This window comes from Sinohyriopsis cumingii, chromosome 5 (assembly GCF_028554795.1).
Source record: "Sinohyriopsis cumingii isolate HCF-2022 chromosome 5, ASM2855479v2, whole genome shotgun sequence".
In the NCBI taxonomy this organism is placed as follows: Eukaryota; Metazoa; Mollusca; class Bivalvia; order Unionida; family Unionidae; genus Sinohyriopsis; species Sinohyriopsis cumingii.
Genome location: NC_142965.1, coordinates 127515379 through 127538411, shown reverse-complemented (window position 1 = coordinate 127538411; position 23033 = coordinate 127515379). Strand labels below are relative to the sequence as shown.

Genomic DNA, 23033 nt, shown 5'->3' with positions numbered 1-23033 from the left:
TCCACAAAGAATCGGCTGGTAAACGAAATCCCAAAAAACAAGTCACTAAGACACACACCACTTGTCGTCCAAAATTGAATGGATATAGTTCTTGTAATAATTGATGGTAATGATCCACGGTTTGAATATGGTCATTGAGTTCCTTCCACGGAATCTGTTGGATGACATGTGACATAAACCGTGGCATGACAGCCTCTTTTTATATTCTCTTTTTTTCGGATGCAATACACGTACTTTCTAGCCAGAGATCTTCGTTCTCCAGTAGGGAATCTAAATCTTGCATACTGTAACCGAAACGTCAGAGTTCGTTTAGGTGTTTCCTCTTCCGCTAAGCAGATTCCATGTAACAAATGTTGGTAATCCTTTAACTCGTCTTCCTCAATGCGTTGCACTAGGTGAATCTCGAAGTAACCATAATCATGAACATGTCGATCATTAGCGACCTCAAAGTTTTGAACAATGTCTGACCATTGAAAGAATTTCTGACGAATCAGTTCTCTTATACCATTCAAGTACCAGTGGTTAAAGATCTGGTGACGTATCGGATGCAATTGTTCTTTACGTTTCACTTGTATTTTGACCAGCTCTCGGTAAATGCGTTCTCTCAACTCCACAGGCAAAGCACGAATGTTCTCTTGTAAAGTATCCATGAATAGGTCATACTAAATCCTCTTTGGTCTGACACAAGAAATGTACTCTTTGCACAAACATGGTTTCACTTCAGTGTCGAATTTAAATCGTTGAGTCACTAATCTACACATTACAATTCGTTCAGAAGTTTCCTCTTTCACCAAGTTGACATTGTGTGAAAGATGTTGGTAATTCGTTAACTCTTCCTCTGGAATTCGATGCAGTACGTTTACAATGTAGTAGATAGAATCGTCCATACCAAACCATTCCTTTTTATAACCAGGAGGTCGTTGATCAATGTCTGTCCAATGGAACACTTTCAATTGAATCAGTCCTTGTATAGCCTGAAGGTACCAGTGGTTCAAACACCGGTGACGTATCGGATGCAATTGTTCTTTACGTTTCACTTGTATTTTGACCAGTTCTCGATAAATGCGTTCTCTCAACTCCACAGGCAAAGCACGAATGTTCTCTTGTAAAGTATCCATGAACAGATGATTATGGTAAAAAGTTTCTTCAATGTCTCGGTCCCACTAAGGGTAAGTAATGACAATTCGGTGACCATCGAGCATGTTCAACGTAGGCCGAATCTTGCGGTTCCCAGTGGTGAAGTGACACACCGCAACTGAAGCACTTGACTTTATCTCCTTCGCCCAAGTAGAAAAATCCGGCTCTGGCTAATTCTTCGGGGGTCGGTCCTCCCAGATACTTTGGCCATTTTCCTTTGAACGATTGAAGACGATTTTCAAAGTCGCAGTATTCCGACAAACGCACAGGAAACGAATATTCGTCTTTCACAGGTTCGTTTCGATAAGGGTTGGGTGACATGAACAGGAGTTTGCTCAGGGCTGGATGACATCCGTAGGGGGGTAGACGTGAAGGTGAACATTCCCCTTTAAACCCGGTAAAATGTCTAAGAGGACGAGCGGCATCGCTTTCGCATCCCTCAGGTTTGACACGCACAGCATCACTTTCCATGACAGGGGCAGTGAAAACAAAGTTCCCATGATGCTTTACGGCATCACTCAGGTCACAACGTGCAGCATCGGTCCCATCGCAAGGCTCACAATCGCACTCGTCTGCAAACTCCGTTACGCAATTACAATGGTAACCACATGGACAATCGCAGTTTCCTTCCGGACATTTTCCGTCGCAATGCATGGGTCTTATCCATCCAGTATTAGTCACACTAGAGGAAGATACAACTTTTTTACAATCCCCAAACTGGAACGATGTCTTTTTCAAAGTATTCATCTTGTTCGCTCGGTCTTGGTAGTCACAATGAACTATCGATCTTGACCATAGCCCTTTTTTATACTAGTCTCAATGCAGTCTCCAACTTGTACATCTTTCCTTTTTTACGTTTTTTATGTCCTGTTCTGGAAGGTACCGTCTCTAAGGTACCGTCAACATTGTACCGTAGTGTGATGGATGGAAAGGCCATAGAAAGGTAAGGGCAATTCGGAGACCATCGAGTATGCTCCAGAATAGCTGAATCTTTATAGATACATAGATCCATTCGTAACTTCAGTCCGCAAGCGAAACACTGTACCTCGTATCCCAATCCTGACTCAGGTCCCAAGTAGACAAATCCTGTTCTAGCTAAAACATGCGAAGAAGGTAATCCTTCCCTATCCGTAGGCCATTTCTGAAACGTGTCCAATCGACGGGCACAATCACAATAGTCAGGTAAGAAGACTGGAAAATGGTAGGGTTTGAACTTGGAGTTCTCATCGGGTTTCTCACTCGATTCTTGCTGTGGCGAAGTCATCTTTCTGGTGGGTGGCTATCCTCTTACAACCAATGTTTTATACCAACGTGTCCATACGGTAAGGTGAAATGATTGGGAAGTCGAACTCGCTTCTGGTATACAATTTGATAGACTTTTTCCAAGGGTCGACTGACGATGTGGTGAGTGGGTAAACGTACAATCTTGTTAGGTTGATAGGTGGTCACTTTAAAGTTTCCATCCTCTCCCGATTGCAAGGCTTCTTTCATTACCCCAAAGTTGACCACTCGACTGGTACGATAATTCAGAGTCAGTCCTTTCACTTTGCACGTCGTGTGCACTTCTCCTTGTTTGTCCCGGTATTGGTAGCCGTAATTTTTGGGACCGCCACTGACAAAACTTAGAATCTTGTCGTCGGGATGCTCGTCTGTCCAGGCTCCTAAACGGTCTCCTTCGATGCTAGGGTGATGTTGAATCGGGTGATGGATGTAGATGCAACTGTCCGTGTCAAAGTACAGGACGCGTTCTTCTAACAGTTCTAAAGCTTCGTACAATTTTAAGCGAGCATGGGCTGTCACGTAAGCCGCAATGATGACATTTCCAAAAGGGTCGTCTTGTACAAAGTCCAGATCTTCTTCGTAATTGACCAAGATCAAATTCTCTCGAACGACGTCCACGTGTTTCATGTATTTGGTTTTGTCGTGAATCATCTGGAAGTAGCGGGAAGGTTCTGTCAAATATTCCGTCTTGGGTAAACACGGTCGTTGTGCCATTTTACCCCACAAGCAATTTAACATCACTTTGGCAAACGATCGCCTGCCTTCGTTTTTCTCGATGTGGTCTAAAGTGATACCTTCTTGTTCGTAATATTTCTCTTTGAATTTTATTTGGTCTTCGGGAGTGTGACACCAGGAAGGATAGCCGCTAGCTTCTTGCTTCAGTTTCAAAAAGGCATCCACGTAGTCAGCGAAAATGCCTTTCTGCGTGGGGTCACCCTTGCGATACTGTTGTGTCTTGGGAAAGTGGCAAATTTCGTACACTTCTAACAGTTGGTATCCCATGTCCAGAGCTTTGAACAATTCCACGCTGACCCAGGTTCCCGTCAAGGCCCGTTCTTCCTGGCTGTGCTGACAAGGCTGGTCTTGGTTGCACGTTTCGGCACAAGTACGGCACAAGGGAAACATCAGTTTGCCTTGACAATGGTGAGGTAAGACGGGATGGTATAGGTTCGTGGGAGGCAAAACTTTGCACTTGATCAAGCCTTCGTATTGTCGAATGTTTTTCAGGTCGATGTGTTCCGTCAGCAATTGCGGGTGCCCTACGGGAAAGCGACAATATTTGCACACGTAGGGATACAGCGAACACACGTCCAAGTATTTGATTTCTTCTCCTTTCTCTTCGTCGGCTTGGTACAGCAAACAGGTGGCATTGGTCCTTCCTCCGTACAAACTATCCCTCGGATTCAGCGGGTCCACGAACTGGTAACTTTCCACGGCACGTTTAAACTTGGGATCGGTTTTCATACGGTGATCGTACTCGTGTTCCCACATTTCCACCACTTGGTATCCTTGCTGTTCTAACTTTAGGCGTCGCTGACAAGTGTCCTGGTACAAGTCTTCCATGGTTCGTTGCAAAAACTGATTTTTAGTGCCACGGTCAGGGTAACAGACGGGACATCCGTGAAATAAGCAACCGTTAAACTCGTACACGATCTTGGGGTTTTCTAAGTCCCAGCCATCGACCGAATACGTTCCGATGGTCTTTTCACCCCCTCCGTTGCGGGCATGCTGAATCCACTTGTCTTCCTTGTCGCACAAGTAATGTAACCAACGTAGGGCTTTGACCGAGTATTGACGTTTGACAAAGTGGGTCGTTTGAGGACTGATGACAGCCACGGTCTTTTCAGGCATGAATCGTTGTCGATACACTAAGGAACACGCTTTGGCAATGGTGCAAGCTTCTTTCAAAGGATCGACCCCTCCGTGTTCCATGAACAGTTCTCGAAATTTTCCACAGCAACGTCGTAAAATGTCCACGTCGGAACGACAATACTTTAACATTTCTTCCTGAAAGTCGAAGGGGTCCGAGGCGTGAGCCTGGTACCAAGCGTAGAAAGCTTCTCGTTGTTCGGTACGCATGTTGTCGGGGTCGTAATAGTGAGCCTCAGGTAAATGGGGTAGAACGGCATGTTGATTGGCTTCCGTATTGAAAAAGTGTGGAAAGTACCCTTTAGCCATTTCTGTCATTCCAAACGTTTTAGGCATTCGACTCAAAGGCATGGCCAAATAGCTCATCGAATCTTTAAACTGTACTTGTCCCACTTGCATGAAAATGATTTTGGCTCCGTTCAAAGTCACTTTAGGACGCTCGGTGCCTTGTTCCGTATAGTACCTCAAAAGAAACTGTCCATCGTATCCGGAGAAATTGTGAGCCATCACCGTGGCATGACGATGACAATCTCCGTAACGTTCGATGTCCTCTTGGCTCCACGTCTTGTCGACGGGGTCTAAGACCCATTGGGCAAAATCGGCTAACGTGTTTGGTCCCCGAAAGATTTTTTCACGCCCTCCAGGAATCTTGCTGCAGTGAGGGCAATGACTGAAGATAGGTTCTTGAATGCACTTCTCGCACGCTCGATGAGCCACGCAGAAATTAGGAATGTGAATGCCAGTCTCTTGCATGCATTCGAAATCGAAAAAGATGAAATTGCCTTTCTTCTTGTGACCGTCCTCTTTCTCTGGTGGGGGTTGGTATTTTTGCACGTAACATTGGTGTTCCAAGTCCACGATGTGGTGACAAATGTGACATTTTTTCTTTCCTGAACATACGTGTGCCTTGGTATTATTGGTACGTATGACTTGTTCACACGTAGAGCACAATCTCAGCAGTTGACAAGCACATTTCTGCTGTGAACCTTGCGTCTTCAAATGTTGTTGGTAACATTTAGGGCTGACAAACGTGCGCAGACAAGTGGAACAAGGCACTGGTTCTTCGCTCAGACAGGGTGGAGAGGCCAAACATCCTGAGCATTTCCATCCACAATGTTTGTGTTGCTCTCGATTATTATAACCATGGTCACATTTCTCACAATAATAAACATATCTCAGGAATCCAGTGATACTGGTAATGGTATCGAAATGGTCATCGTGATGATAAAGGTGAATGTATTTTCCGTCCTTAAAGTCTTGGCCTCGAAACAACAGAGGTCCGCGCACTTCTTGAGGGTGCACTTTCAAGGTGTAGCGTGGAGCTAGGGCATCTTGCAATTTTTGCATCTCAGGAATGCCACAGGGTGTGTCTTTGGGCAGTCCGGCTTGTTGTAACAGGAGTTCTGCTTCGTTTCGTTGTTTGGCTCGGTCGGAACGTTGAATAGTGTCCCAGGTTCTTTTCCATTCTACCGTGTCGTTCTTGTTGGCATAGGTTCGTCCCACCACGATGGCACGGGCTAAACACATCTGGTCATGAGGGTTGTTAATTCGGACGAGACTCGTTTTGGTGTTGCGAAGGTCGTCCACCAATAACATCTTTTTGCGTCCTGTCCCTTGAGGAGGAGAGACGTGGGTCATGTCCAGTGTGGCTTTACCATCGGTGATGTCAAACTGATCGTTAGATTGTTGTACGTGTTGAATCTTGTCCATGACTTTGGAAGCAGTCAATTCTGCAGGGGTGCTAAACTCGATCCAAACAGGGGATTTCAAACCGTCGTGTTGTATGGAAAGTCTCAAGCGATCGTCTTCTTTGGGTTGACATTGCTGCTTGAGTGAAGTGAGCAAAGAATCCCACACCTCGGTGATGAACCCTTCTGCTTTCTCTAACGGCACTTCAGCCTTGAAATCTTTAAACTTCACCGTGTATTTGTAAGCCGTGGTTCTAAATTTTCTAGAGGAGCGCTTTTCCGTCTCTCGAATGGAATAGTACTTTTCAGGGTTGACTAAGGGTGGTGAACTTGGTTTAGAGGGTTCTGATTCTGGTTCACTCATGTCCTCTTCAAAATCACTGGCATGAATTTGTGCCAAGATTTCAGCCCTGGTACGAGGCGATAGATCACGTTTCTGCCTCTTACTTTCTTCTTCTTTCTTCTCGAATGAATGGGATCGTTTCATCTTGAAAGCAAAAAGTCAAATGACTCAAGTTCAAACACCATAAACTACTTTATAGTCATAGCAAACCAGCGTATATAAAAGGGTGTGTGTCTTGTCCTTTCACTATTCATTTCACTCTCAAACCAAGCACAACGATGGAAGAGACTGACCAGATGGAACGTTTCGTCAGAGCTTTGCGAGGGGTCATTAGAAAATTCTCTTCAGACCAGCCTACGGACTACTCTCCTTCCTTTAGAGATAAAAGTCAAGATACTTGCTATATCTGTCAGAAGAAAGGGCATTGGTCTTCAGAGTGTCCAGACCGTCAAAAAAGAAAAAAAACAGGGGATAAAAAAGACAAAAGTCAAGATACCTGTTATTATTGTAAAGAAAAAGGACATTGGTCTCCAGATTGCCCAAAAAAGAAACAAGAGGAGTCAGAAGAAAAGAGGAATTCTTCAGAGGAAGAGAGGGATTCTTCTGAGGAAGAAAGAAGACAGGTGAAGAAACAGGAGAAAAAAAGAAGAAGGGAAGAAAGCGAGGAGGAAGAAGAAGAGGAAAAGAGTGTGACGGTGAAGAAATTCAAAAAACAGAGAGACTAAACAAGGAGAAAAGAAGAAATTAATGAACTTTTCATTAAAGTGTTGTGTTATAAATTGTGAATTGGATTGTAAAAAATGGAGAAAAGAATAAATGAATGATATAAGGTAAGTGTCTTTGAGTTGTGATTTTAAAATAAGAAGCTACACTCACGCACTCATACACAGACACGTACTAAAAGGGTAACATGGGTGAGTTTTTTTAGTTATTGGCAAATTGAAATTGTATTTCTTTTCGAGAAATGTGGGTGGCCCTGAAAAGGGCCTTTTTTATTCATGGTGTAGGGGTGAGTTTAAGCAATCAATTTTAACTGCCTTAAGCCTTTGCCACGGCCAAGGCCTACTTCTGGACTGCGTAATGTTGATGATGATGATAATGATTGGGTTGAAATCACTAAGGGTGGTACGGTAGGCTTAGTCACAGGGTTGACGTGTTTAGCTCGGGAAGGTCGTATTCTCTTCGGTCGTGATAAAGAAGTCTGATACATTTGTTTCAGACTTCTTAACTCCGCTAAAATGTCCAACAGTACCGTGACCGTTTGATTTTCACCCTCTTGTTTCTTTGCTGCTACTTCTTCTTGCTGTTGTTGCTGTTGTTTTTTTCTTACCTCTTCTTCTTGTTGCTGTTGCTGTAGGAGAAAAGTCTGTTCCGCTTCCTTTTGTCGTTGTATAAATTTCTCCAATTCTTCTTTCTGTCTCTGTCTAAAATTCTCCACTTGCGGTAATGAAGAAAGTAACGAAGGTTCCGGAACAAATTCTTGCGAGGAGAGAAAATCCACAAAATCCCAATTCACCTCTTCTGAAAGTAAGTCCGGGTTCCCTTGGGCAGTCTCCCCTGCTGGTGCACCCCACTGGATCGTTTTCTGAGTTTCCGTCATGTTGAATCACTGTCGCATAGATTGACTGCACACAAGCGCTAGCGAATCTATATTGACTACGTGACGTCACAGACTGCTCTCTTCGGATTGGATGCGGCTGGCTGAATTTTGTAACGCGTGTTCGGATTGGTAAATGAACTCAATCCGTTTCAATCCTTCCTCCGCCTATAAATAAGCGCCGTTGACTGCATTGATTCACCTGTTCTCGTCGCTTCAAGATGTGGACTACAGTTGAGTCATCCACCCTTGTGTCTTCCATGATGTTTCGGACAGACTTGCTCATGTATGTCCGATCGAAGTGGACCGTTGTCCACAGGACCAACACCAGCCTGTGGATACGTAGGATCTACGTTGAAAGACAAGGATGCCTAAAAAGAGTGCTGATGTACGGACCAACAGTGAGACGTAGCCTAAGAACAAGAAGAAGACCAATGCGGTGCCATTTATGTTAATGAATACATTAACATAAAACCCAAAGGCCCTTTTCAGGGCCAGCCATATTTCTCGAAAAGAGATAGTCTTTGAATTGCCTACCCCTTTTTTATTTTTTTAAAGAAAAAAATCCCATGTTAAATTCCCCTTGTCCGTAGAGTGACCCACGATTTATTGCCATGTTAAATTTCCCTTGTCCGTAGAGTGACCCACGATTTTCTCCATGTTAATTCCCCTTGTCCGTAGAGTGACCCACGATTTTTCTCCATGTTAAATTTCCCTTGTCCGTAGAGTGACCCAGGGGTCCCTGTAATGCTAATTCCCATTGTCCGTAGGGTGCCCCCCTTCACTACTTACAAATTCATAATACCACACCACGAGTATCAGCGCGACAACCAAATATTACTTAATTATAATATCCTGAGTCAAAACTGATTTGCTTCGATTTTGCATTTCAATAATTTATTGTATGCAAAAGGGAATGTTTGCCTAAGCGGATGAGTGTTTTGCCTCAGTTGTCATTGCGATGCTTTATTTTATGAAAAAGGGAATGTTTGACGACATCGTAGCGATATGACTGAAATTTGTTTAAAGCTACGTTAAAAATCAAAATCACACACGCACACACATGTTTGTCGAAGCAGAGGAATGGATTTACAAAGGTTTTCCAGCCATGATTTCATGTCATCAAGTTCTGGTTGATGGTTATTTGTTTCTTCTTTTACGCACTTTCAACACCCGATATCATGCCAAATAAACTGGGGTGACATAATTTCACACGGACGCCCAAGTGACCTTTAAAGCAGACGTCTCAAATCATGCGGCCAGCAATAACGCCCAAAAGTTTAAAACAACTATTAAATCAAATTTGTTTTCTATCAGCCAGCCAGTTTTGATACAAATTCGATTGTTATATCGTTTATTTCTTCTTTGCAACATTTCAACTGGCTTTTATATGAGACGCTTTCACTGAATGAAAAGGTTTCGGTGATGCGGCCCTTCGGCTAGTGTAATAGTTTTTGTGTGGCCATGGTGGTGATTTAAGCTTGATGGCCCTTCGCTAAAGCATGCAACCTGACTGGCGCCTGGTCGTATATTGAACCCGCTACCATTTTAGTACGAGTCCGAAGTTCTTCCAGGTGAAATGCTGCACTTCCCATGACTGGATGATGTCAAGTTTTTGTATGAATGAATAACTTCGAGTGAATAGAAAACTAAAAGATTTTAACGTCTCAGCGGATGGGTCCTGAGCATCCAAATCTCCCTCATGGATGCACGGATGTTTTACCGTTTATATACTGCGTTTTATTTGTTAAATCTTACCAATATTATACTGGATGTCGCTAATTTGCTTTCATATATATGAATCTCAGTGACAAATATGTTTTAAGACGATTTACAACCAGTATCACAGTACGAGACGGTGTTTGAATCGCGCATAGATAAAACAATGGTACTTAGCCGGAGATGCAACGGGTGGGGTGGAGTGGCGGAACGTATTACCTACATTTGTAAAACGTAATAGCTGACCACTACATGTTTTCAACCTGACTCACCACCACCACAACCATCAGCAAAAAAGAAAATAAATTCTTTTGTCGCCATTGATTTGGAGTATAAACATGGCATACATGGGTGTCATTTTAAAAATGGGTGTCATGAGGCGGGTATATGATAATATGATACAATGATGCTTTTTAATTAATTACAATGATGGTATTTAATTAATTACAATAATGCTATTTAATTAATTACAATGATGCTATTTAATTAATTTGAATTCTTTAAAATAATTTCGGGATAATACTAATACTAGTCAATGTATTACGCTGTGTTTCATCGTTGCAGAAGAAGTTTCTGATTTGTAAACCATTTTTCTCTCCTAAGATAAAATTTTATATACTCTAGTTTCATGGCAGGAAAAAGTAATGACATTTTGAGTGAAATCTACAAGAAACAATTTCTTTAAAGGACTAATTTCATCATATAATATCGACAAATGAAACAATATCTCCGTAGCTAGACTTATCTGTTCAACCGTTTTAGATTCGAATCTCCCGTCACGTGACAGGTCTAACTAATTTATTAGCCGTACCACATTTATTCATTGATACAGCTCAAACTCACTTTTAATCATGATCACGCCGATGGGGCGAACTTATCATGTATTTAGGTCGCTCTCTGCTGCATGTATATTGACCTCTTCTTGACGTTAAGAAAAAAGACTAATGTGTCACATATATCATAATGGCAAATAGTATTCCTACAGATTTCAGCGATTTTATGTGATAATGTCATGACAGGTTACTGGATCATTTTGCATGTGATAGTTCGATGACAAGATACTGGATTTATTTTATCCCTACTGCGCGGGGCTCATCTGTAATCCTCTCTCTCTCTCTCTCTCTCTCTCCAACGTATTCCCAAGACTCAGAGATTGTTAACGTGTTTCAAGGATGACTAGAACCTAGTCTTTGAACTTAATTTAAACCAATCAATAAAACCTACAGCACAGATGTGTCATCTGAAAACAATCATATTGTCATTAACATTCGTCACAAATTCATTTCGTGTTATTATTGAAATGTTCTGGTTTATTCGACACTGGAAACGTTGTATGGAGAATGATCTTAATGGTCCATTTAAGAGTGTTTGGCATTTTCTCTAGCAGTGTTTTTTATGAATAAAATAATAGTTTGAATAAATATCCAAGTAACGATAATTTAAATAACCCAATAAATAATAAAAACTAAATTCTAAAAGTAAATGCATGCTTACTTTTTTCCTGTGAAGTATATAAATTGATGAACGTATCAAGTAGAGACTCGAAAGGTTATTCTCTGCTGAACAGGGTAACCTTTGTATCAAATGTGTGTGTGTGTGTGTGTGTGTGTTTGTGTGTGATTTTGATATTTAACGTAGCTTTAACAATTTTATCGCTACGATGTCTGCAATGTGGCATTTTATAGTAATGTCAAGCACTGGGGCATCATGTTGCAGACATGTAGCATTATGTCCCACCCAGTCACATTATCCTGACACCAGGCCGACCAGTCTTAACACTAACCTCTTAATACTGAGCGCCAAGCGAGGTAGTTGTTAGTACCATTTTTATAAGCCTTTTGTATAACTTGGCTGGGAATCGAACCCACAACCTCCCGCATCCGAGGCGGACGCTCTGACCACTAGGCCACCGGAACGGTCCTTTGTATCAAATAATGATTATATATATATATATATATATATATATAGAGAGAGAGAGAGAGAGAGAGAGAGAGAGAGAGTTATAAATATACACCAAACCGAACGGAAAGTGCTTGAAGGCAAAATCAATATATAATACTATCATGCAGGTTAGAGAACTTTTAGTTCGTACTCTAAGGAGATTCGAACCCAGGTCCGCGGGTAAACGGAACCATCGCCTTGCCTGCACACACGAGCTCATATTCCCTCACGACTAAGCGCACATCATCAAAATATGATGCTATTCAATCGGTGTTATATGTACTCGTGTGTAGCAGACACACTCGCATAACGATCTAGTAATATCGGTTTATAACCATGAGATATATATGGTGATTTCCAAATTACGTTAACCATATATTTGCTGGAATAGAATGTTTCATGATAACAATGATAATTTTACAAATCAGAAATGAAAGTCAATATTCTTCAATAAAAGTAATCCTGTTGAATGTTTTGACCATAACTTACTTATCCAAACTTTCTTTGTGTTCTGTGTTTAGCATAACGTCCTCTTGTGTTTATACATTTTTAGTACATATGTGCTTGCGCGTCTGCCTCATACACTCGAGGTTCGAGTTCCAAATATAAGCTGGTACGGCATCAGAAGGTTATCAGATACACAAATCCTGTATAAATGGGTCTGTGTATGCATGTATGTAGATCCAACATGTATGTAGATCCAGCACGATGACCCTGAACTTAACGTACTTTGTATACTGCTAGAAAGTCTACATGCGTGTATTATCTTTTCCCTCTGTTATAACAATGGAAACGAGTGCTGATTCAAGTGATTAAGTGTACAGTTCTCGACATATCATTTATAAACAAACATACCATTGAAATAGAAGCAAGAGGAAATTTGCATGCTGTGGAAAATCTGCTCTACTAGATTTAATTAGATGGCGATGATAAACTGCTACGGTTTTGGGATATTACTCGCAGTAGGTAAGTTCACATCAATCCATAATGTCGTTGGCATAAGTGGCCGTTATAACGACTCTTTATGCTGGTCTTTTTATCGTCGTTCACATCGTTATCTACGTCGTTATTTTTTTTTTGCCTGTGCAAGCATAGAGTGAAGCACATATATTTTGTTTTCCGGCATTTATTTTGATATTATGTACTGATAATTTGAATTGAGTGATTTATTGATTATTTGGTTAATTTTATGTGCTGATGATTTGAATTGAGTGATCTATTGATTATTTGGTTGATTTTTATGTGCTGATGATTTGAATTGAGTGATTTGTTGATTATTTGGTTGATTTTTATGTGCTGATGATTTGAATTGAGTGATTTATTGATTATTTGGTTGATTTTTACGGCACATCAGCACATGTAAAACAACTTATACAGAGGTAGTTGTAACATTAAAGGCTTGCTTAAAGACTTAAACATCCTATACATTTTGTAATGAGAGAACCCACGTAAATTTTTGTATACAGATAATCCAAGATCTCGATCGTGGATCTGTTACAGCACTTTGACCAATTTTGATTAATCCGGCAATTTATCATTTCAGTTTCTTTCTGACATGAAAACCAACTGCTTTATTTTACCCAGCTATTCAATCTGTCCAATTCCCCATCCCTACATTTGCTAGAAGATGAGCGTTTTGTTATTCATTTGTTCCAGATTAGAAGACGGCTGGCATGTCTTGGGAGGCTCACTTGACTCAATATTGCATCGAATGTTACAACCTCGATATACTGTTCAGTGAGCAGTGAATGTTTACGGAGGTGGGGGCGCGTTATTACATGTCCTTGATGCACAGAAAGTCGGTCCCTCCTACGTTAAATGTCATTACATAGTCTTCCTTACCCTATCCTAATTTCAGGCGTGGTCATAACTGTACTTTGCAGAAGAAATCGCAGCCGTTATTCGCTTGTTGGATCAATACGTCCACATCTTTGCTCAGTATACTACCACGTTCCCACCGATCTCTTACTAACGTTTGCACAATCAATACCGTATAAACGCTAATGAAATACCGTATAAACGCCAATGATATACATGCCATTGTCTTAACAATGAAAATATGTCCACGGTACCGATGACCGGGGCAAAAACAAGAAATGTTAGAAAAGCCGAAATATAGAGATATGCATTATTCTCTTTCATTTTCACGTTGTTTCTTGTTGCCATGACATTCCTTTTTGAAACTTATATACACTGTACTGTTATGTTTCTTCAAATTTGAACCATCAATGAGCTTTAAATCGATAGCATGATTTGCGCAATACAGCATAATTACAGTTAAATAATCATGGTTGTCTATTTGAATTATCACATGTTTATGGAATGCCAAACTAAATAAACGATTGTAAACATTTTGTATTAGAATTGTGCCATTGGAACACACATAAACGAATATCTGCGAATATCTAGAATGTACAAATATCCAAATTGTTTCTACTGAAAGTCATAATCAGCGTTTGTATTTAACGATCGAATATTTTGTAATGCCAAACCATCCGCTAAATAAATGTGTTTTATGCGTGTGTATGTGTCTTGTATTTGTGTGTCTGCGTGCGTGTGTATGTGTTTGAGTGTGTATGTGCTCGTGTGTGTGTGTGCGAGAGAGATATATATCTTATCATCGTTTACATAACTACTCATACAAGAACAGTATTGGATTTGTATTTATTTTGCATGAAATGCGAAATACCATTTTAACAATTCAGGAAGGAGGTAAAGCTATGAACCACCCGATCGACCTGTAAAAAAGAAAATGTTCATATTTATCACGTAGACAACACGAATATTTATATGGAAGTATTGTCCTCTCAAGTAAAAAATATTGTTTCAGTATGGTACCCGACAACTTCGATTGTTGCAGTGGCAGTATGCGAAAAGAGAACTCTCGATGGTTGCTTGCAGACAATTTCATTACTTATTGAGGACGACGATAATTTGATTTACAGGATCAGTGTTATGTGCAGGTAACATAGATTTGCCATGAGTGGTTACAAAAGATGCGGGGAACTGAAGACGATTGGTGTCAGTACAAACCAAGCATTCATATTAAATGTAATTTAACGATTTCATCTCTCTAGCCTTCTAAGCCAACAAAAGATTCTTGCAAATTTGTGAAAGCATTTGCCGTAGAGAAATTATAATTTCGGAAAAGCTGCATTTTAGCAAGCAGTCTCAGTTTAAGCGGTTTCTGAATTCCTGAACTGATATTTACAAGCATAATGAATTTCATTCATTTCTTTGCATTTAAAGTTGAATGGTTGTAGATCTAAGTCTAAAGCCTGATTTATTAGCTTTGAAAATATAATTGGGTTTTACTTTAAAATGTTTTGAGAGGCCTCAACTTCATACTAATAATAAACTTACGGAAACAAAAGCTAACTTGTATGAGGTGCTTTCATTTTAATGCTTTGCATTAGGTCATGTTACATAGATTTCCTGATTATTCGCAATACATTTATTTTGGTGGCCTACTATTTGATTAGGGGTCCCGAGTGGCCGAGTGGTCTAAAGCGCTCACCGTTTCGGATCACTGCCATCTCACCTCTGTCTGCGTGGGTTCGAGTCTCGGGTTCGGCCAACGTGGGGATGTGAGAAAGCTTGCCAGTAGCTTCTCGTAGGTCGGGTCGGTGGTTCATTCCGGGATTTTCCCCGGTTCTTCCTCCACCATTAATACTGGCCGCCATGTATAGCCTATCTTATGCTGAAAAATGACGTTAAACCCCACAACAACAACAACAATTTGATTATAAATTTTCTCAGAGTAAATGGAAAGTTTAATAAACTGCCTGAAAGCAAATCAAACAAAATAAATCCAGGTAAGTTGACATTTCATGAATTTGCCCATGGAGCACTAGAATGGTACCAACCACCCATATGACAAAACCGATACCAGGTCACGTGACGGGATAGGCATCATTAATTTCTATTATAAGATTGATGCCAAGAATTCCTATGACACCGTTATCACACGCGCAAAATGCAACACTCTTTATATATGTTTGAGACTCATATAGCTTTCTCATATATGTATTTTGAAAACACTTTACACCTTTTAGATGCCACAATAAACAGCATAAATAGCACATCTTCTTTCCTGTCTTCTTTCTAGCGACAGCGGACTGCAAGCAACTAGATGTGCCATACGTGAGCTGGTAAACTGTCCAGACTATCTGACTAAACCAACCGGTCATGACATGCAGCTTCACTTTTTAGAAGAGATTACGGTCCAAGACCAAACTGATGCATGCTCCGTATGGAATGGTAACATTTTCGCTCCTCCTCCGTTCTTCTTGTTTGCCTTAGACCAAACTGATACATATACCGCATGGAATAGGACACCATAATAATCCTCCTTCTCCTGCTCGTTCCCATCTTTCTTGGTATTTCTCCTTCTACTCTTCTACTTTTCCTTATACCAAATTGATAAATGTTCCGCTGGTCATGGTAAAAGTATTGCACCACATAGTCCTGGAGCCCATTGACCTGTCTCTCTCTCTCTCTATATATATATATATATGGTGGGGGTGTTATTGTTCTTCTTCTTTGTACTATAACTTTGATTCAGTTATTCGGTTACTGCTATATGCCTAAAGTTCGTAGTGTGATATCCTTTCATTCATACCTTGCCTGCCTGAATAGATGTCTGGCACTATCATGTTATACTTATAGTCATAGGACCTGAGTTTAGCGGAACCCTTGTTTCTCCACCCAGGCATACCTGATAATATTAAAGGTACCTTGAAGCAAGTGTACAACTCCAAAACGACGGAAATATGTGTAATGACGACGTCGTCTCAAATTACTCAGGAACCTGATGGATCATTTAACGCTTGTGGGTAAGAGTTCTGTTACGTACATATGATTTCCGTTGATGCAAATTAAATGATAACTGTTAACCTGCCTATTTATAAAGAAACATTTTTAGGAAAATAGCTCTAAGATGTCAAAATGATAATGATTTAATCGAGAACATTTCTATTCGGTACAATATATATATATATATATATATATATATATATATATATATATATATATATATATATATATATATATATATATATATATATATATATATATATATACTTTTCCCACAATAAGTCATATTTTACATGGTGTGAGAACCCGTTAGATACATTTATCCATAATCAAACGAAATGTTATTTATCGTCTTAAATAATACACTGATACATTGTATCAGGTAACTGATTTAGATGTTTATTTTGATTGTTTATGGGGGTAACAGATATTAAGAATCCCTCTGTCTCTGTCTGTCTGTCTGTCTGTCTGTCTGTCTGTCTGTCTGTCTGTCTCTCTCTCTCTCTCTCTCTCTCTCTCTATATATATATATATATATATATATATATATATATATATATATATATATATATATATATATATATATATATATATATATATTTGTGTGCCAAGTTAAGTTTTCTGCTTATAAATCACGGACATTTTAATGCACATAATCTAATTTACTATTAGTTGCACAATATTAATAATATGTAAACTCAGTATATCAAACCTGATACAAATTTTTTTGTCAATATAATACGTTTGTCTACATCCGGTGCTATTTCTGTGTTCTTTGTTTTGTTTTTTTCATAAAGAAGAAACTAACTATATTGGTTCTGAAAAGTATACGGCTTTATTGGGACACCATAAGAATAAACCTTAATGTGTAAATCTTCTACAGCAACTGGTATTTATTTATTCAGCAGTGTCGATTATTCTTCTACTAGTGATCACGTTTTCAAAGAAAACAGTTAAAATCCTGCATTTGGCATTAACTGATTGTGGTAAAGAAATCGAATCTTGCTGTGAAAGAAATGTTTTCTCGTTGATTGTCAGGACTTCCTCCATATATCACTTCTGAGTTCGTGTACGTGTTATGTTAAATCTGAAATCGTTTGAAATAGCAGAATGATAAAATTGACCATCATTTGTTCCACTCTGAAAGGCTAATATTATTGTTTATTCCATATACCGTAAAATGTATATCTTGAATGCCATTGTTTTGTATATTACCTTCACCTGATCGTAACGTGCGCAATTCATCTTCCATGATACCTGTTTAATCCTAATTTTCTAGCGAATATGGTTACCCAGAACGTTTGCAAATCAAGAAATTGCTGTAGTTATTCAAGTTGAAATGACCATCGCTTCACTAGTTTGCGGTAATATCTTTAGCCTGTATTTTATTTAAGCTTAATACCAATGCGTTTTTAGCATTTCTTTCTTCCTTCATAGCAAACGATACGAACGGGCTCAGTAGCTCAGATAGTAGAATGTCGGACTCTAATCCAAAGGTAGCGGGTTGGATATCTGACTACCCAGCTCCAGTCGCCTGCCTCACTTTGTCCTTTGGAAAGGCACTTAGCTCCAATTGCCACGGGTGATTTGACCGATTTAAGCGTGGAAGCTTGATCATTTTCAGATGATAGTCTTAAGATACGAAAAATCTGCATTTGATCTCAATTCTTTGATAACTGCGCTATTAAAATATAAAAAAAGACAATTTAAACTGTGCTGGAAGATTAGAATAGTAACACATGTGCATATTGCAAATGTTGAGTTGCATCAAATTTTTTTGTCTCCTTTGGTTACACATTTCGTAATGTTGTATATTTTATATTTTTCGTTGACTTGTTTCTCAGAATGTAAATGTAGTGGTGTTCCCAACGAACACCACAAATCTGGTTCTACCCTGGGAAGTGTTTATTTATTGGGCTAATATAGTATCTGGTCGTAAGCCAAAAGTGTTTATTTAATGGGCAAAATATGGTATCTGGTAGTAAACCATAAGCGATAAGGTAGTGAATTGTGAACAGGCTAAAAGAGACCGTAATAACGACCTTTAGAAAGAACTGCATCATTATCAATATGTGATGGCAGAGAAATTGCGAATATCAAGACCTCATACAAAAATAAGATCAAGACAGCAGTAATTGCAGATTTTAATAATTGTTTGGTTTCACTCAGTAGTCATATGTATGTACATTTGTGTGCCCCTTATTATTTGAAAGATATTTTAAATAGCTGGATTGGAGTTTTGAAGTTACTGTTTCTTTTCTTTAGTTTAATTTTTACTTTATTCTTTATTTATCTTCAAGCTATAATTAGTCACAGTTTAATTGTAAGTCATCATGCCGAAGATAATTTATTTTCATGTTCCTTTGAGTAGTAAAATAATAATTTTGAAGTCCAGTTAATTAAATAAATGAGATGAATTCCAAGTCCTCTGTACGCAGAAGTTAACAGTAAACTGACGGAGCGTTAGCCCTTTTATTCTCTAAAGAACTATTTTATCCACGCCTTTCACATATATAAACTCGTTATTTTTCAACAACTCAAAGTATTCGTACTTTTTAATGTTTCTATGTAATGTGCATCCTTGGTCTTCGATGGAGAGATGTGCTTCGGCAGATCGTTTATTTTCGCGGCATAATATTTTAAGCAGAGTCCCTACTGTTAAACGAGCCAGGATATCCGTTCCATTTACGAATACTGTTCATTCTATCAGGCTTTAAGATCTATTCAACATTGTATGCCATTTTGTTTCTCACATGTAAATAAAACGTTGAACTGCTGGGTGGTTGCTTGTTTTGGGTTGATTTGATACTGCTGGTTTTCGCGCTATTTACGGTAATTTATTTGGCTATAATTATTTCGGGTAAATTGGAACCAAGTGCTTTTCCCAACTACACACTTAAAACTCTGATCATGGTTGGCTTGGGCGGGTAATGAACCCACGACCACTCGATTATGAATCGAACGCTCTTCTAACTGAATTACCGCACTTCCCATGACTGGTTGATCTCAAGAGTATAGATGAATTGTTTTCAACGCGGATATACTTCCAACTGATAGTAAAATCAAAGAATCTGGCAGTGCAACAGATGGGCCTCGAGCAGTCAAATCTCCCTCCTGGATACCTCGACGTTTTTCTCTATTATCAGCCAAATATCCCTCCTGGATACCTCGACATATTTCTGTATTATCAGCCAAATCTCCCTCCTAGATACCTCGAGGTATTTCTGTAGTATTGCATGTGCTACATCTTAACAACATTTCACTGAATTTCTCTACCCTTTTAGATACATCAATCTAAGAGACAAATGTGTTATGCAGACGATTCACGAACAATACCCCCAGTACGAGAAGGAATCCATAGCGGTCATGAATGCGTCACTGGTATTTAGCTCGTGTGTGGAACACAAACATGGTCTGTTAATACGAGGACGAAATTATTTTTCTACCTTTTAACCAATGTATCCATATATACATATACATACATACATACATACATATATATATATATATATATATATATATATATATATATATATATATATATATATATATATATATATATATATATATATATATATATATATAGGTTGCTACATTTGTATGGGAAAATATGAACGAGTTTTTTGGATGGAATACTGCACGAACTTGTGAGTGCAGTATATCCTTCATACAAAACGAGTTCATATTTTCCCATACAAATGCAGTAACCTTTTTATTATATGCTCATTTTTTTATTCTACCTCAGGTTTAATTATATAAAATAAATACACTACAAGAAACAACGTAAATGAATGAATGCCTTATTCCAAACTAAATACACAAGCGCAGATTTGTCATTACACAATGACATCATTATTAATGTGCACATAACTCCGCCCAAATAAATGAGAACTTAGTCGCGCGCTCGACATAACTTTCGAAAGAAAATGGCGTGTTTAGTTAAAATTGAAAATTGCAGTCATATTGTGAATGAATGTGCATTGCAACAACTTTTCCATTTGATCTGGAATGAATATATTTTGGTATTTTGTTTCGATTCGACGAAAGTTTGTGATTTTGGACTGGATTCTTCTTTGCAAATTATACATGAAATACATCGGATTGAAGTGGCGCGGGAGAAGCGTGTCTACGTCTGCAAATGTGTCTGTTTCTGTCATTGAATGTTTGAAATCATAATGTGGGAAAATATGAAATCTTTCAATTGCAATTATCAAAATGACGCTATGGAATTTAATGCTTATTTCATTTTGAGTGCAATAAGGAGGATGCAATTGCACTTATCATCGAAATTACAGAACAATTTCGAAATGTGTAATCCAGATTGAAAACCGATGACATGGCTCATGTAATTCGGATTTGCAGAATTAAGAAAATACATTTTGAGGAAATTCAGGATGTAAAACTGTAAGTATATTTTATTTTGCCATTCTTATCACCAGCTAAAGAAAACAGTATATGCCTTGTCACTTGTATGTTATTTGTAAGGACCTAATCTTCCGTCATTTATATAATGTAGCTAGCCTAAATCCGAAACATTGTATCAACGCGGAATGTGCCAAAACAGCTAAGTTTGTTTGCAGTCCACGAAACATGTTTTAGTTCATTCAGAAACAAATTTAAACAATCACAACGTAAAGAGCCTCTTAGGCGAGTGTACATGATTTGTTTACAAATCAAAAGTGCTGGCGTCTGAGTCCATTGTTTGTTTACAAAAGAAAGTAGTTCCTTTATTCACGTGAATGCTATATGTGTATTGTCGCGCGCGTTCAGTATCGGGGAATATTGAACAATTCTGACAATGTAAAGTTAACGGGGAAAAAAATGAGCATATAATAATATAATATACTGCACATGTGGACTATCTACTAAACAGCATGATTTTTTGCGTACTCTGTTTTACATGAGTTCAATTATAGAAATAAAAAGTGACCGTCACAAATGCGGTAGGTAATGAAATGGAATGGTATTTTATTTAATAAATTAATTTATTATTATGATTTATTAATGAGTTCCTTGTAATATAATAAGCAAGATATGGCTTTTCCAGAGTTTCATCTCTTACAGCAGAATGTTCACATCCTTTCTTTGGTATGAAATGATTTTATATAGTGAGAAGAAAGTAGGGTGAATGTACTTTGCTAGGAGTCGCTGGAAAATTAAAAGGATGCTGTATTATTAGAATGAATTGCGTGATAAAGGAAATATTGTTTAAAAGGTGTGTTTCTAATCTTTTTTCCAATGTCTTTGCAGATAATAATGGATCAAGCGGAATGATATTGGTTATAGCACGTCACTACCACCTACTTGCAGTATTGTTATGTATATTGTTTAAATAAAAGCTGTACGAAAACAAGAACAACTTTCCTTTCTTATATCCACCAAAAAAAACCAAATCTATATTTTTAAAACAGTTTTGATTTTTCAAGATGGGAAATTAAATTAAAGATAACGATTTTTGGTTTAATTTTATAAGTTAATAAAAATGGAGCTATAGGAAAGTGCTTCATTCATTATAATTCTTTCAAATCGATGGTAATAAGTGGAGGTTCATAGTGAAGAAAAACAATTAAAAAGTACTGCCGAACACGTCATTTACTCTACAATGAATTAAGTGGAAAAACATTTAATGATTTACGAATTATTCGTATTCGTATCATTGAGGTGATTTTGATGAACAGCTTAAGAAACTTTCAACCACAAGAAAATAATACTGGTCAGTTAGAGCCGAGTAGAAACTTACAAGAAGAAGGTTGCATGGAGTTTTTAAGCGAGCCGATATTTACATGTCTGGATACTCCAATAACCGTGGATGAACTTAGATCAGCCTCTCCATTCCCCCACCCCCATTTAAACAACAACAAAATACTAAAATACCAGACCTTGTTACACTTATGAATCAATACATGATAGAGTCATTTCAACTTTTATGAAGCTGCATTTTAAGACGATATTTAACTACTGTAGCTATTCTTCAAGTCATTCAGTTGCATTCTTGAAGTCATTCAATTGCATTCTTCAAGTCATTCAATTGCATTATTCAAGTCATTCAGTTGCATTCAAGTCATTCAGTTGCATTCTTCAAGTCATTCAATTGCATTCTTCAAGTCATTCAATTGCATTCTTCGAGTCATTCAATTGCATTCTTCAAGTCATTCAGTTGCATTCTTGAAGTCATTTAATTGCATTCTTGAAGTCATTCAGTTGCATTCTTGAAGTCATTCAATTGCATTCTTGAAGTCATTCAATTGCATTCTTCGAGTCATTCAATTGCATTCTTCAAGTCATTCAATTGCATTCTTCAAGTCATTCAATTGCATTCTTCAAGTCATTCAGTTGCATTCTTGAAGTCATTCAATTGCATTCTTCAAGTCATTCAATTGCATTATTCAAGTCATTCAGTTGCATTCAAGTCATTCAATTGCATTCTTCAAGTCATTCAATTGCATTCTTCAAGTCATTCAATTGTATTCTTCAAGTCATTAAATTGCATTCTTCGAGTCATTCAATTGCAAATGGTTAATATATGTTAAAGTCTACAAACTCGATTTTATTTGGAGAGTTGCGCCGTTATCCATTTCATTCAAATTGATATGTGCCCATCATTATATACTGGTTCAAACTGCTAAAGAAACAATGGTATTCT

General features: G+C 38.4%; 1 protein-coding gene across 3 annotated transcripts; it reads left to right on the top strand.

The window, feature by feature from the left end:
* The first annotated feature begins 12122 nt into the window (after positions 1 to 12122).
* Positions 12123 to 21749, top strand: LOC149800162 (uncharacterized). 3 transcript variants are annotated; one of them, XM_089959763.1, is made up of 6 exons: positions 12123 to 12541; positions 14406 to 14538; positions 15684 to 15835; positions 17828 to 17972; positions 19675 to 19802; positions 21641 to 21749. In XM_089959763.1, exons 1-6 carry the CDS (start codon positions 12496 to 12498, stop codon positions 21724 to 21726), a joined length of 690 nt encoding a protein of 229 aa, XP_089815889.1. In that variant the 5' UTR covers positions 12123 to 12495; the 3' UTR covers positions 21727 to 21749. The 3 variants fall into 3 exon arrangements, with proteins under 3 accessions (XP_089815889.1, XP_089815891.1, XP_089815890.1); XM_089959764.1 differs by lacking the exon at positions 17828 to 17972 and adding an exon at positions 16287 to 16410 and having other exon boundaries at positions 12172 to 12541; XM_089959765.1 differs by lacking the exons at positions 19675 to 19802; positions 21641 to 21749 and adding an exon at positions 16287 to 16410 and having other exon boundaries at positions 12170 to 12541; positions 17828 to 17970.
* Positions 21750 to 23033: the final 1284 nt, after the last annotated feature.

Bases quoted from the DNA above. Each gene is read 5' to 3' on its own strand.
- LOC149800162 (XM_089959763.1), top strand. From the start codon at position 12,496: ATGGCGATGATAAACTGCTACGGTTTTGGGATATTACTCGCAGTAG. The intron at 12,542-14,405 runs GTAAGTTCACAT...ATATTGTTTCAG, and splicing joins TGGGATATTACTCGCAGTAG to TATGGTACCCGACAACTTCG. The intron at 15,836-17,827 runs GTAACATTTTCG...CTTCCTTCATAG, and splicing joins TGCATGCTCCGTATGGAATG to CAAACGATACGAACGGGCTC.